Source organism: Aotus nancymaae, unplaced genomic scaffold (assembly GCF_030222135.1).
Source record: "Aotus nancymaae isolate 86718 unplaced genomic scaffold, 86718_ANA_hifiasm-v0.15.2.pri h1tg000016l, whole genome shotgun sequence".
In the NCBI taxonomy this organism is placed as follows: domain Eukaryota; kingdom Metazoa; phylum Chordata; class Mammalia; order Primates; family Aotidae; genus Aotus; species Aotus nancymaae.
The window spans coordinates 55,163,273-55,180,208 of NW_026988428.1; the positions used below are offsets into that span (position 1 = coordinate 55,163,273).

At 36.2% G+C, this 16,936-nt stretch overlaps 1 protein-coding gene across 10 annotated transcripts in view; it reads right to left on the bottom strand.

The window, feature by feature from the left end:
* The window catches only part of SOX5 (SRY-box transcription factor 5), a 1,022,042-nt gene that overhangs the window by 192,431 nt on the left and 812,675 nt on the right, over positions 1-16,936 (bottom strand). For all 10 annotated transcript variants that reach the window (XM_064377351.1, XM_012457140.3, XM_064377349.1 and 7 more), the window contains 2 exons: positions 16,337-16,509; positions 10,468-10,536 (listed from right to left, as the gene is read on the bottom strand). In XM_064377351.1, coding sequence (XP_064233421.1) covers positions 10,468-10,536; positions 16,337-16,509 — 242 coding nt within the window. The remainder of the gene's footprint in view (positions 1-10,467; positions 10,537-16,336; positions 16,510-16,936) is intronic.

A 16,936-nucleotide genomic window follows, 5' to 3' on the forward strand; every position in this document is an offset into this window, starting at 1 on the left:
ACAAACTTATTGAACTCTTGTGCTGATAATGTAAGACGACCTCTGTAAAGTGCTAAATACTTACTCTGCAATAGGCTGCTGCTTCTTACTAGTACTGTACAAAGGGAGATCACATTTTTTCTATTTTTATGATATCAAGTCAAAAATTTATTGAAATAGAATGACATTTCAAAGGTGTTATATTACATAGTTAATGGCTTACAAATCCTAAGATTACTAATTTAACCTTATTGCTACTGGAACTACAAATCTTTAAGATAGGAGATTGATGTACCTCATACTGTTTGATAGGGTTACAAATCCTAGATAGCTCTATGGAGTTTGGGGATTATTTTGGATTGGGCTGTCAGATGTGGCCCCCCCGGGGAAGCATGGTATTTGAAGAGATTTGAATGAAGTAAAGATCTAAATTATATGATTAAAAGAGCATTCCAGACCATGAGAATAATTAACCAATGCAAATGCCCTGATGGTAGAACATTCTCGACATGTTCCCAGAAACCAAGAAGGATAGTGCAATCACATTTAAAAGATCACTCTAGCAGCTATGTAAAAAATCTACTTGCGGGTAAATAAAGGAAATAGGGTGACCGACATGGTTAGGAGCTTACTGCAGTAGTCTGAGATATGATGGTGAATTAGACCAGAATGACGTTGGTCAATTTGACACATATTGGGCACAAAAGCAACATAGATGGATTAGTTGCAAAATGTGAAAGAATGAGGATTCCAGGATGGCTCCTATGTATTCACCACAGAAAATAGGCAAATGGAATCATATTCAGAGGAGGAGAAACTGGGAAATAATGAATTTGGGGAAGATAATTAAAGGATATATCTTTAAAATGTGAACTTTGAGGTGCCTATTAGGTATCCATTTGTCTTAGTCTGTTCTCACACTGCTAATGAAGACATACCCGAGACTGGGTAATTTATAAAGAAAAGAAGTTTAATAGTCTTACAGTTCTACATTGCCGAGGAAGCCTCACAATCAGGTGAAGACAAACGAAGAGCAAAGGGACGTCTTACATGGCAGCAGGCAACAGACAGCTTGTGCAGGGGAACTCCTTTTATAAAACCATCAGATCTCATGAGACTTACTCACTATCATGAGAAGAGCATGGGAAAGACCCACCCCCATGATTCAATTACCTCTCACTGGGTCCCTCCCATGATGTGGGAATTATGGGAGCTACAATTCAAGAATTAGATTTGGGTGGGGACACAGCCAACCATATCACCATTTAAATGGAACTAAGGTACATGACTCTGAAGATGAGGAGAGAAATTTAGGCTGGAGAGACACATTTTGTAAAATTACTTTCAGGGTGACATATAAAACCACTGACCAACTGAGACTATTTAGAAAGTAAGTGTACATATGGAAGTCAGATGATGGAGCATTATCACAATTCAGCCTTTTAAGGATGGGAAGAGAATCTACCAAATAAGATTAGGAATAAGAAATAGAAAGTTAAAGATAAAAGCAAATTGTGGTGTTTTGGAGGCTGACTGAAAAGTATTACAAAAATGTGGGAGTGGACAAATTTTTCAAATGCTGCTGTGAGATCAAGTATGATGAAGACTGAGAATTTGCCACTTCTAGAAGGATCTCTTTATAGAATAAGCTATCCCAGTTTTCTCTTTTGCTTCTGCTTCAAGGGAAAACTAGGGATAAACCTGGTTGCACAAAGTTATCCTTAATTCCTTACTCATCTTTTCTTTCCCAATTTATTCACCTGTTTGGCTCTCTTTTCTGAAGAATAATGGTGCTAAATACATACACCCCTCTGACACCAACAGAGAGACAGAGAGACAGAGAGAGAGAGAGAGAGAGAGAGACAGAAGTCAGTTTTGCATTGTTTGTAAGTTACATGAAAATTTACTAGCAAAAGCTCAAAAGAGTAGAAGTTAGTACTCTGTCTAGGGGGCTGAGGCAAATTTGCCATATGTTAGAGATATCTGGAATGTATATCTTATATCATGATGTAACTGTGCTCTTCACAGAATAACTCATTTTGTTAGCATTCTGTTAATTTCAATGGCATTTATTTTTCTGCTTATTTGTTAACTCTTTTCAAAGACAGGAGGTAGAAATTCATTCTAAAGACTTTGGGAGTACTCCCAGCTATAACATTTAATTTATACACTAAAGTGCTTCATTTTGGCCCAACATACTGACTTCAACCAACATTCTCAAATCTTTCTTTTGTTGTTGACTTGCCTTGTTTTGTTTTGTTCCTACTACATAAAAATTACCTTCCCAGGGGCTTATCTGAGCACCGATAGACCCTATTTTGTTAAGAGGATATGGACTACAGAGGCCTCAACGAGAAACAGTTCATTTGTCCACAGGTAATTTTGTTTGGGAAGAGGTTGAAAAGTCATGGGAAAAATGACTGTCATCTGCCTTCTGGGCTAGTCTCAATGATTCCAGAATGGCCATATTTACAACTTGTGAAAAAGCAGCTGCTCCAGACACATGGCAGATTTGGATAAAATGTTCCCAATGCTGAAGCCCACTGGTTCTGTGGCTCTGATATTTCAGTTTACATGCAGATCTCTCTTCTTTAGATTATAGCAACACTAACCAAAGTTTAAACAATTATCTAAATAGATTAAATGAACCCAGGATTCCCTTCAGAAATCATACTGCAAACACTGGAGAAGAAAGAAATACAGAAATGGGAAAACAGGAAAATAAAAGTAATAAGAAAATTTGAGATTCCAGATACATAATGAAAGAAAAAATGTTCTTCCATTATATGCTTTTTAAAATATTTTTAATGAGCAGCTCGAGTCAGGATAAGTTATAAAACCAGGATTACAACTTCTAAACATTGTTATAAACAACACGTCAATACAGTAATCAACTTAAAATGATACAGACTTTGTTATTTCAAATAGAGTCTCAATAAAAATATTAAAAAGTTCAAAATATCAAGAACATAGAGTAGTTAAAAAGCCTATATCATAAAACCTCTCATGTTTGATAAATTCATCCAAAACAGGAGGTCAGAGGCATAGGAAGCACATATCCAGAAAAAGAGGATTTGGGACGTTTTATTTATTCATAAGAGTTTGGAGCAATTTATGGAGATAATAAGACCAATAACATAAGGAGAAAAAGTAACAGAAATTGGCAGTTGGAAGTGAGAGAAGAGTAGATACATCATCCTCATCTGAAAAGGCAAATGTCAAGGAACACTTTATACTTGAACAAAAAAGGGTTGTAAGTAAAATGCAGTTTAATACTACCTACTCAATGGATTTAAGTAATACATAACTACATCTTGAGGAAAGGGAAAGGAATCGATATCGGAGTGGCAATAAGGCAGCTAGTAAATCTTCATGTTTCCAGGATCATGGTATTTAAAGTTGCTAAGTCAGAAATAGCACTATAATTAAATTTTTTGATAGAGAAGTAAATACTAGGAGCAGGTCTATCAAAAAATAAAAACTTGAAGATTTTTTAAAAACTAAAAATACAAAAAATTATCTGGGTGTGGTGGTAGGTGCCTGTAGTCCGAGCTACTTGGGAGTCTGAGGCAGGAGAATAACTTGAACCTGGAAGGCAGAGGTTGCAGTGAGCCAAGATTGCGCCATTGCACTCCAGCCTGGGTGACAGAGCAAGACTCCATTTCAAAAAAAAAAGGAACAGTAAAGTATAGAGAACTGGGCTCAAGATGATTGCTTTCATTTCTTTTCAGTACTTTCTTAGCCATGCAGCATGTATTTTATCAATGAAGATGAAAATATATACACCTGTCAATCTGTATCTCTGTCTAGAGAGACAGGTTTGCCTAGACAGAGAAATAAGATGAATGACTGGATTTCTACCATTAGGTAATTGCCAGGAGACAATTGAAAAAAAAGAGATAACACTTAAGGAATTTTAAAGTGGCTCCCACTGAGTGAAAGGACAGAGGTGCAGTCAGTTATCCTTACGAACCCTATAGGGAAGGCCACCTGTCTTCTCAAATGGAAGCTCTGCATTCAGAAAATACAAAGGAAAAAGTCATCCTTAAAGCTACTTCTTTGTATTTACATATTTCCTCCTCTACTAATCTATATGAATGCCAAGAAACCATACCCTGTTCAGTTATGATGTATTTTATTTCATATAGGCAAAACATTAGTTGGAGCTCAAGGAGTTAATGCATGTCTTTCTCAGGTTGAAATGCTACCTTAGCTGCACAGTGTTTATTCTTGGCAGTTGTAGTCTCCAAATGAGACAAGGTTACTTTGTAATCTCTTTGTGCTCTTGTATGTGTGTAGGGTCTTGTTGAGGAGGGCAACTTACCAAGCTCAGGGAAAGAAATTATAAATCAGCAGGTCAGTCAGGTACATACTATTATTTCACCTTTAACATTATTATGTTTCCATACAATATTTCAATGGATTTATTTCTGCATAATAATTTATCAAGAATTACCAAAACTCTAACGAGCTCAGAGAACTTTGGTTCCAATGAAATGAAACCTTAATCACAAATTGGTTGAGCCCATGACTGCAACTTAATCATTCAATTATACATAAGTCAAGTTGTATTTTTACTGTATAGGAATATGTTCCCAGGGAAAGAAAACTCTTTTTAAAACTTTGAGGCATTAGGCCTTAAATGGTAGAATATTGGTAAAATAAAAATGAACTGGGCCAAAACTCAAGTAACTTGGAATCGAGCCATCGTTCCACAAGAAACAACTTATGTGACACTGGGAAAAATTTCTAACCTTACTTAGTTTTAGTTTACGAACATCAAAATGAGAGCTAGGTCTAAATAAAGCCTTTCTAAAAACCTCCTGTACTTCTAAAATCATATGAATTTGGAATACTGACAGTTTTTAGTGACTACTGCCATGTAAAGTATATTCTTTTTTTTTTCCTAGAAATCCTCCTCTTGCTGGAAACATTCATGAATTGCCCATCATTGGAAATACAGAAAGAACACATTTTTCTCTCTAATGACTTTGACAAAATGTTTAGCCTATGTACTTGCTAAATACCAGTCAGGATCCCACTTAATCTTCAGAGAACCAGGTGTGTGCTAGGCATTATATTTCCTTTTCTATAGATAGGAGTAATGAAACTCAGAGGAATAAACCATTTTCCCAAGATCACACAGAAGATATCAAGTGTGAAGATGCAAAGACTGAATTCTGGTGTATCTTATTCCAGAACACTGTTCTCAAACATTTTTTTTAAAAACTATTTAACATAATTAAAACTGCATTTCATACAGGTAAATATAATCCTATATCACCTAAAGCAACCAAGTTCTTTCCTATATACTATGCAATGCACACTGCCAAACTAAGCATACAAGAGAATGGAAATATTTTCTTTGCTCTACCTTTAGGTCCAGACAGAATCAGTGACCCAAAGCTATGGCTAGTCCTGCACATGCTTACCTTATGAATCAGAAACAATGACAGGAGATTATTAAATACCAATTCTTTGCTTGCAAGAGAACACAATGAACAATAGTTGGAAAAGTTAATCAGACAGGGAAATGGGGTACATTTTTGGAATCTCTTATAAAAGTTCAAACACCGATGCCCTGGTACGGCAATCATAAAATATGCAGTTGAAAAGAAGTACAAAAGTATAGTATCTTTAAACTTGTACTTAAAAAATATCTTAAGTAGATTTCATGCTAGAATACATTGTTGGATTAGCACTATTAAATGCTGTAAAGAACCTTAAATTCCATTAAGTATCACTGAAAAGGGGTGAGAAACTTATAACTAGGACTTGCTTCTCACACACATTCCCAAAGCTATAGAAACCCTGTCTCACCAGAAGTTTCAAGATTAAAGGAAACTTAGGTCTCCAGGAACACTCAATTTGTTGTCACAATGAAAGCTGAGTAGAGGTCACTCAGTCACTTCCTGTAAAACAGTGAATCAGGTCAAGATGAACCACTGGTCTAGGATCACCACTGGAAACATAAATCAACTATCAATATTAGAAACAGGTTGATTTAATGTAAAAAAGAAAACAGAAAATAAAATTGCTAAAAGATGGGGACTATAGAATAGTCAACAGAAAAAGAGGGGGAAAAAAAGCTTCCCCTCCCAAAAAAATCTAGAAAGATATCTTATTCTGATATATTTATAAATTTCATCTCATGTACTAATGTGCATTAAAGTTAGCTTGATACAGTAAATTGAAATAAAACATTTCTCTTTTAAGTCAATAAACAAAAATATTAGAGGGAAATACTGCTGAAGAGTAGAAAAATAAGACAAACTTCTTAGTGTTCCTAAAATTAACAGTCTCATAGAGAAGTGAACTTGTTCTTGAGAGAAGATAGATGTTTCTGGTATTTGTAAACTGATTTATGATACTGCAAACAATAACAGAAAACATTCTTAATGAATTAGGTGGGTAAACCTGGCAGAAGACTGTAACCCTTCAAAGTATTTATAAGAAGAAATGTAGACTGAGTTTTTAATCCAGTTATAATTATGCAGTTTTAGAGCTAAGGTTGCTTCTAAAGAAATAAAAATATATAAAGAACTGATCCTAAACAATTAAATAAAACTGGCTCACTTGCTGATTCTTATGGCATTTTCTCTAGAGTAGGTTTACTATACAGTTAAACCTACCATCACTCTTTTCATCAGAGGTTGAGAAAAAATTAAAAAGGTCAAGAAAAATCTGAAATAACCTGGATGTGATGATTAATTCTGGGTGTCAACTTGTCTTGATTAAGGACCACATAGAAACCTGTGGGGTGTGTTGTGAGGTTGCTTTCAGAGGAGATTAGCACGTGAGTCTAAGTGGCCTAAGTGGGGAACATTCACCTTCTCAATGTGGGCAGGCACCATCCAATGTGCTGAGGATCAAAAACAGAGAAAAGGTGAGTGTGTAGATCTATCTGCTGGAACTGGGATACACTCTTCTTCTGTCCTAAGACAACAATTTTAGACTCCCTGATCTTTGTACTTTCGCAGCTTCCGGGGTTCTGAGACCATTGGCCTTGGAGTGAGAGTTGTATCAACAGCTTCCCTAGTTCTGAGGCCTTTGGACTTGGACTGAGAACCATGCTGCCAGCCTCCCAGGGTCTCCAGATTGCAGAAGGCCTGTTGCAAGACTTAGCCTTCATAATTGTGTGAGCCAATCACCCAGCAAGTGCCCTTTCACATATCTATCAATATATACACCTGAATCATCTATATCTCTATCTATATCATCTATATCTATGTCTTCTATTGATTCTGTGACTCCAGAGAACCCTGAGTAATACACTGAGGTATTAGAGTATGTAAATGTTTGTGCATACACACAAATATACAAACTTGTTCATACTTTTTAAATCAAATGATACATATTTCAAATGGAATAAAACTGTCTAAATTGACGTCTCTTTAGTGAGCTCTTACAAGAACAACGAGCAAAATGTGAGAAATATTATCTTTCCTGTCATTTAACATATCCATCAAATGAAAAAAAATTGCCCAGCTCTAACTTTTAACTTACCAATCGAATCCACCCTGCCGATTTGCCTAAGCCATTTGATGTAGTGGATTCCTTTGCTAAAAATTGGACCAATATAATGCCTTTTGTATTCATACATGAAACAAATATTTTAAAGGCATACTTAATTGTGGACTATAATACACTACTGTCTACTACTCCATCAATATATACATTGTTTTCTAAGGTCTGGAACAACAACAGTGGTACAAAACATCTAAGAAAGTACAAATCAGGATGAAGAATGTAAGTTAGTATGTTTATTTCTACAAGGTATCAAGATACCATATTTAAAAAAGAAAAATATCAAAATACTAGACGAGTGTTTTCAACTGTCAAATAAAATAATCTAGTAAATTATTTTGTGAGCATTCAATTATATATGCATTTTTAATTAAAAGAAATCTTATAATATTTGTTATACATTTCAATTGCCTTCCGTGATAGCAGATTCTATATTTACTAGTCTTCATCCTTGCCCTGTGATTCCAAGAAAAAGGAGGCAGTAGGAAGGAGGAGGAAAGGGAAGAAAAAACATTCTAAAATGAAATACGGCAATGATTTATGTGGTGGGAAAAATGAGTCTGTTCTACATTTTTAATTTCCTATTTCTACATATGCCACTATATCAGAGCTTCCCATAATTGTTTGAATAATCTCGCAGTAGACTAAATAATTCAAATATATTGTAACTTTCATAACTATTAAATGTTTATAAAACTTCTCCAAATTCACAATTTACAAAATACGTTTCAGAACTATGCTTTTAGTTAATGAATATACTAGAAGCTGTGAAAACAAATTTCTTTCAGGTTATCAGTCTTGCTCAGTACTTATTTGTTGCCTGAAAGGGTTTTGACTGTCACTTTCATTTATCGGCACCCTAGAAAGAAGACAAATACACATATATAATATCTCAATATCTCAATGTTTCCCTCAAATTACTTTTAGTGTGACTTTATTTCCTTTAGGGACTTTTTTTTTCCCACTATGAAATAGTGGAGGCTGGCCATTTAACACTTTGATCAAATAGAAATTCTAAGCTTTTAAAATTCTCATACTCCACAAAAGTTCTACTGATAGTCAGAAAACTGCTTCTTATTTTAGCTTTACCAGTTTCTAATTGTGTGATCTTGGGCATGCTGTTGAACTTGGCCTTTGCTCTCTGGAACATAGTTTCTATAGTCATAGAAATTCTAGAACATATAATTTTAAGTGCTTTTCATTAAAAAAATGTTCTGACTTATAAATTATAGTGCTTCATGCTCTCAAGCAAGAATCCATCCATTTCAACTTTTTGTCATTATGACAGGACTTAAAATCCACATTGTGAACGTAGTGGTCATAATGGTGGAATAATTCCTAAGAAAGCACTGAAGGTGTTGGCTAATCCAACTGGTCAGAACACAGTTTATTGAGCCTTTCACACATTTACAATATGAGTTTAAATGTGTTTTTGTCATTCTGTTTAACAAGGGACTTATTTCAGTATCATACAAATTATAAAATCTAAAACTATTGGTTTACTTATCAAACTGCAGTGAAATCAAGTGACTACCACATTGCTGATTATGGAATTACTTTACTTAGAATAAGAAAGTGCCATACCAATATTAATACCTATGTTTTGATAATGAACAAAATTTTAAATACAGATAACCAGGTACCATCAACTAAAAAGTCAGTGTACTTTAACTGAACAACGTGAAGTTCAATGAACAGTTGTAAACCACTGAAATGAATAACCACCACACTTCAGCTATGAATGGAATATAACATGTTAGAAATGTGCTGATCACAATTACAGTTTAGGAAGGAAAAGATCCCTGGCTGGAACATCTCACTGAGCTTCCACTGTCTCACTGAAACTGTCTATGGGTCATTAAAATCCCAGGTAGAATAAGAAAGAAGGAACAGTGAGTGATAGGTCTGTTAAATCCATTGAAACGAAGTGTGCCTGATAAAATGGGAGAAATTTGGTTGGCAAGGAAGTTAAAACATGATTAATAAAAGAGTGAAATAATTTTGACACATTTGCTTCCTGCCATTTACGATATTTACACTTAATAAAATATGTTGGATCTCAAGATATAACTTTAAGAGAATCACGAATTTCTCTCCAGATCAGCATACTGCAAAGCTAACAGTTGCCTCCAGATGGATGATGTTACATGGGTTGGATTCACACTCACATGAATCAGATTCCTTGATAGTCACAGTAAGTGAGTATTGAGCATTTACTATGTGCCCTGACACTATGCTAAGGCTCTTTATTCATGATTTCCTTTAATCCTCAGTAATTTCTATATGAAATAAGTGCTGTTCTGAAAGTAAACTGTCAGAAGGGAAATAAAGGTGAACTTTTGTCAAAGTTTATGACACCAGCAAGTGGTGGAAACAAGACATCACTGGAAACGTTTTTTCTTTTTGTTACCAATACAGATGCTTCCTTCTGTATTGACGCCCCTTATCATTGCAAATTTTCATATAATAAAAATATGGAGGTCCCACAGCCTTCAGCCTTGTTTTCTCCAAGCAAAACCACGGGTAAATTGACTGGAACACCGAATTATTATCGACCCTATGCTCCACCTTTATCACACATGGCTGTCGGGTATACAATAAAAAAGTTCCCTCTGGCACTCCTTCTCTTAACTGAAAACCTAGGTACCTTTCTGCTTCTGCTTCAGTTCCCTGCCCCTACCCAGGTAAGAACACTTATAGACACATTTTAACATTAACATATAGAGAAAATGAAACCTTTATCAACAATAATTTATTCTCAGTATAAGATGAAAATAACTGTTAGCTTGCTTAGATTGAAGTTCCCTGACACAGTAGGGCCTATGACTGACAAACACCATTTGCAAGATTCACATGTCAGTAATTTTTATTTTGGAGGTCATTTCAGTTAGGTATTTAAGGATAAGAAACAGAATATATATATTTTTAAATTGTAAGTATATTGAAATTATGATTTCTGACCTGGATCTGTTGCTGGAGCAAATTGATTTTGTGTTGTTGCTGCAGAAGCTGCTGCTGTTGTCTTGCAATCTGCGGAGAAATTGCACATGAGAAATTTACAAGTATATTGTAGTCCCAGAGGGAAGTTACTAATGTTCTGTTTCTCAAAGTTTGATTTGACATTGATTAAGATGATGAAAATAGATGTGTCTGTGTTCCTAAATTATTAGCAATCCATACTAAGATCAAGGAAGATATTTAGTATTTAGAAACAGTTATGTTTCTTTTGGCCTAAAACAAATGAAGCCTAAGATACCATGACAGTGATCAACCCCAGAAAGAAATGTCTGATTTTCAAACATCCCTCTTCTTAGTGATACCTTAAGAAGGCGCTGCTTCTGACATTCTCAGCCCTTTTATATAACAGTGTTTCACAAATGGGGAGGGGTAGGTTTAAGACTGAGGAGTTCAGAGTAGCAAAAAGTATTGCAAGACACTGGATTTATTAGTAAAGTTTTTGGTATTTTTTTTGTTTTTAGATAAATAATTTTCTCATTACTGCCTCTCACAAACCCCTAACCACCAACTTAACACATACCATTGTAGTTTCTGCTTCCATTTCTCTACCAAAATGATTCTTAAGAAGGTTGTCAATAACATCCATTATTTAAAAATTCTGAAGCATTTTTCAGTTCTTGCCTTTTGATCTCTCATCAGAATTCAACACTCAAATGCTTTCCCTTCATCATGAACTTTCTCTGTTGGCTTCTGTGACATCATACTTCCCTGGTTTCATTTCTACCTCTCATGTCTTTTCCTTCTTAGTCACCTTTAATGGCTCTTTCCAGCCACTAAATGTTATAATTCTCTCAATTTTAGATTTTGTTCTTTTACTTCATACTTACTTACATATGTAAGCCAAGTGCTTCTAAATTTGTTTCTCTAGCCTAGACCTTTGTTTTAATCATCAGATCCACCTATTGAGAGACTTATTCAAAGGTACCTCAAGTTCAACAGGCCCAAAACTAAATTTGAGATTTAGCCTTCCACATAGTCATCTTAAATATTTCCTCACTTAGGGAATAGTACAATGACTTCCCATTCCCACTGTTGTTTGCACTTACAACACTCTCTACATTTACTTAATATTATGCCCACGCTATGACTTTGTATTTGTTTATTTATTTAATATTCACATCTTTCTGTCTCCTAAGGAGAAGTCTATAAATTCAGTGATGGTAGAGGCCATGTAAATTTTATTCACTATTCACAGGAAGTCCATTATAAAGGAATGCTGAATGGACATCTTATAAGAATGCATTAATAGATGAGATGAAAATTGTAAACATTTCATCACATGGGATAGGATGTAACTTCTAACATCTTGAAACTTATCCCTCTCTTATAAATAAGTTCTAGATCTCATTCTCATCAAGTAATAGCTGCCATTATTTTCATTAAAAAAATACCTTAGCCTCTATATCCAAAAGTAAAAAATACAGGAAAAAAATTGATACATCACTATGAATAAAAGTAAAGAACCCATGTGATGAGGATGAGTCTACACAGCTACCCAAAAAAAATTTTACCTCCTTTATGGATGTTGGTATAATTATAATTATTTTAATACTTTAATTTTATCTTTGGAATATGATAAAAAAAAAAGTTTTTTCTTTCTTTTTTTTTTGAGACACAGTTTTACTATTGTTGCCCAGGCTGGAGTGCAATCGTGTGATCTATGCCCACTGAAACCTCCTCCTCCCAGGTTCAAGCGATTCTCCTGCCTCAGCCTCCTGAATAGCTGGGATTAAAGGCACCCACCATCATGCCCAGCTAATTTTTTGGTATTTGTATTAGAGACAGGGTTTCACCATGTTGGCCAGGCTGGTCTTGAACTCCTGACCTCAGGCGACCCACCCACCTCAGCCTCCCAAAGTGCTGGGGTTACAGGCATGAGCCACCATGCCTGACCCACAATTTTTTTTTCTTGAAGAAAGTGATAAAGGAGACAGTAGAAGAAGGAAGAGTATCTTTTCCATTAAGTCTCATTCCTTCCTCCCACATATCAATATTTCAATTGCCATTTAAATCCTTTTAACAAAACTTTCAGAATACTCCAGAACCTGACTACTTCAACCTCCTGTGCACTTTCTTCTGTTCACTGTGCCTTTGCCTGCACTGTTGTAATGGCCTCCATATGCTCTTTGTGCTTTTGCTTCTGCTCCCTATAGTCTATCACAGACAAGCAACCTGAGAGTACTTCCTAAAATATAAGTCCACTTTGGCGGGTGGATCCACTTTGGCGGGTGGATCACAAGGTCAGGAGTTCAAGACCAGCTTGGCCAACATAGTGAGACCAAAAAATTAGCCGGGCATGGTGGCAGGCATCTATAGTCCCAGCTATTCAGGAGGCGTGCAGGAGGCTGAGGCAGGAGAATCACTTGAATCTGGGAGGCGGAGGTTGCAGTGAGCATAGATTGCACCATTGCACTCCAGCCCAGGTGACATTAAGAGACTCCGTCTCAAAAAAAGAAAAAAAAAAAGTATATACACACACACACACACACACACACACACACGTATTTGTGTGTGTGATGTTATGCTATTCACCTTTCCAAAACTCTTTTCTCTCACTCAGCAAAAAGGCCGGTGTGCATATAATGCCTTCAAGGCCCTATATGATTTGGCCTCCTTTTACCTCTGTGATTTCATCTCATTCCCCATTCCCCTTGTCATCCCACACCTGCCACATTGCATTCCTAACTGCCTCTTTTACATACAAAGCATGCTCCTGCCTTGAAGGATATTCCTGCTTCTGGGCCTTTGCACTTACTTTTTCCTCTGTCTGAAATACTCTGCCTAGATAGCCCCATGGCTCACTCCCATACATCCTACAGGTTTCTGCTCAAATATTCTTAGTCAGTAATGTCTTCCCTGAGCACCCATTTTAAAAGAACATATACCCATAGATAATACCCTCATCCCCAATGCTCTGCTTAATTTTTCAACACAGTACTTATCAACATATAGTTTACAGGTTTATTTATTGTCTACCCCTCTCAACTAGATTTCAATACACAAGGGGATTTTGTCTGTTTTATTCCCCATTCTATTCCCACTAACTAGAACAAAACCTGGCATCAAATTGGTGGTCAATGAATATTTGCCTAATAGATGAATGTGGGCTGGAGCTCAGAATCTGGGGGAAAGGCTCGTCAGTAAACAGGTCCTCTGGCATTCGTAACAGATATACCAGGAGTATTAGAATGCACAGAATGGGAACATTTGACACTCAGTAGAGAGTGCTGCAAGGAGCATCAGAAAAAGATTTTAGAGGAGAAGATGCACCTGCATACCCTTAAAGAATAAGTATTAAATGCCCTTCATGGATGAATATGCTACCACAGAGTGGTAACTGTGCATACCTGTATGGTGGAGAAGTGCTGGGAGAGCTGAATGGGCTCTAGATACATGACCTGTGGCTATCACCAAGGATCTTCTCCCAGGCTGTGGAGGCAGCACCGCAGGACATCTCTCCGACACAGGAGAGAAATTCCTGAAGAACTTAGGGGTTTGTTAAGTTCCAAGGAGGATGTCAGGTCTTGGGAAACTATTAGAATCAAAGGATTCTAGAATCCTTCCATGATATTCAGAGATGGGTCAAAATGTCAAAGAGAAAAGAAAGAAACTTCCTCTCCATCAGTCATTGCTTAGATCTTTCAGGACATGTGTTTCCTCAGACCCACCAAAGCAAATAGAGATTATCTACAAAAAATATCCCCAGCCAAGCTACATATTTGGAGACTCCTAGGATTCTCCAGAATTCAGCTGACTGAAAGATTCAGAGTTAAGGACAAGGAAAGAGTGGTGTTGTTTTATACTGTTACTGGCAAGCATTCCAAACTCTTCCATCATAGGGGTAAAGCAAGAGGCATATGGGCCATATCCAAAAACAAGCCAAAAACATCTTTAATGAAAGTGATGAGGCACTTCATTAAAAATAAAACTAACAACTTTTAATCAGAGATAAACCATAAACCACCAAGCAGAGAAGAGTAAAAGGAAAATAAGGGGATGGAAAAAAGGAGCTTCTCAAACATAAACTGAGTATTTCTTCCTGTCATTCAACCCTGCTAGCTTGCACTTGGAAAGATGTTTAGAAGGTTTTGCTGGGATGTATAGACATGCAAATATTAAATAGTGGCCATCCTCCACTTGGGATGGTCAGTGGAATATGTCTAGAACATGGAACAGGAAAAGAACTTAGCCATTAAAAATAGAGCTATACTTTTACGTACGCTGAAACTATGACACCTCCCCTCTATCTTACCTTCCATTTACTATCAATTTCTTTAATAGTTCATAGGCATTGCCTCCATTTTCCTACTACACATTTTCCAGTTCTTATTGTCTGATTTCGGCTACTAAAACGCCATAGAAGCCTCACTCTTCAGGCCGACAATGAGAATCTAAATGACAAATCTTGTTTCAATTTTATTATTAGAATAACTACTTTTCTGTAGCATTAAACACTGCTCCCTATTATCTCTTAAAGTCTCCATTTTGTTTCCTATACATTGCACTCCTGGCCCCACTTCCATATATGTTTCTTTCTGCATATGTTCATATTCTTTTCTCTGCCAGTTATATAAGGCAGTATCTCCCAAGGACCTACCTTTAGTTCCTTTCTGCTTTCTTGTAATATTACCATTGTAATTTAAGGCCTATAAGCCTGCCACACCTCTGCATAAAACACTCCTGTCCCTGATATTAACATGGCTGCCTCTTATATATCATTTAAATCTGAGCTTAACTGCCAAAGCTTCAGAAAGATCCAGCTGCCTGATCTAAGGAGCCAATGCTCCTTGTCATAGCAATCAACATCTATCTTATTACTCTGTTTATATTTTTTCAAATTATTTATCACTATATAATGTCATCTTGTTAATTTATCTGTTCCTTTATCTGTCTCTCTCTTTCCACTAAAATTTAGGGGATTTGTCTCTCTGGTTAACTGAGATAGCCTCAGAATTAGTTAGTACAGTGCCGGGCACATAGGAAGCCCTACATTACTGTTTGTCAAATAAATGAATGAATGCTATCTCCTCCAGCAGTTTAAAGCACCATTTCTCTGTAAATAACCTAAGAAACAACTGAGCTCTCTTCCAAAGTACTGATTGGTATTTCTAGCTGTCTCTCACATACCTCCAACTGGACAGCCTGACAGCAACTTTAATTCAACATCATAAAACCACTTTATTTTCCAAACTTGCTCTTCTCCTGACTGCCTCTGTTTCTAGTGACGGCATTCTCAATCTCCCTATTTGGGCTCAACAGTTTTCCTTTCCCTTTTGCCTACTCAAAGAATTCTTCTAACCATAACTTGTCGACCTGTTTATTCCTTTTTTCTCTTTGTCCATGGTTACCCTGACAAATTTAGATTCTCACCCTTTTAAATTTAAAGTATTATAATAGCCTTGTAACTGAACTTCCTGCCCCCAACTGGAAACTCACTTTACTTGTTAAAGCCTACCAGTTCTTCAAAGCACATCTCAAATGTCAGCTCTCTAATGAATTCATTCAAAATGTTTCTTGTTGAAAATGTTCTCTTGACTCTCCATAGTTCTTTTTCGGTATTTTTCTCATGATTTAGCAGAATTTACCTTGATTATAATTACTTTTAGGCTACTTACCACCAAAGTAGTTAATAAGCATCTTAAAATCTGGGTTTTATCTGTGGGTGGGTTTTTTTTTTTTTGGCCTTTTAATTTATTTAATTAGGGAGGTGGAAGGGACTCTTATTCATTGTTGTGTACCCAGTACAGTGACCTATAAGTAGCAGGCAAAGCAAAGCCTGAATAATTAGATTGCATCGCTAGTTCTTACTCACCTGTTCTTGCTGCTGCTTGGCCAGCTCCATTTGCTGACGCTGTTTCTCAATCTGAGAGGCAGCTAGTTTCTTCTGCTCATCGTGGGCAGCCAAGAGCTGCTCTCGCAGACTGGTCAGCTGGTTGATCATACCCATGAGTTGCCTTTCTTTCTCAGCTAAGCTCTCAGGAGTCCCTAAAAATAATATGGCAATAAAATAGACAAGATAAATGAGAAAAAGTGATTATTTCAATGAAAACGACTCTGTCGTATGCAGAGCTAGTCCAAATATAAAGTTCAATAAACACAAAAACATTACCTACCTTCTTTTAGATTTTCGCTCAACAGTAAAAAGTGATGGCAATTTACTGATTACAAAGTACCATAATTAACCTGGCTCTCTGGCACAATAGACAGAACACTGGACTTCTAACAAAGTACCAGAATGAGAAAACACTTTGAATGTTTTTACATTTATGACTAGTAATAATCTATAGTTTTTCAAAAATTTTACTTTATAAGTAAATTTAAAAAATGTTGGCTGAGCATCTACTGTTTTTAATGTTCTATGCTAGGGCCTGCTGGAAATAAAACAATGTCCGAAGTACAGTTCTTGGCCTTA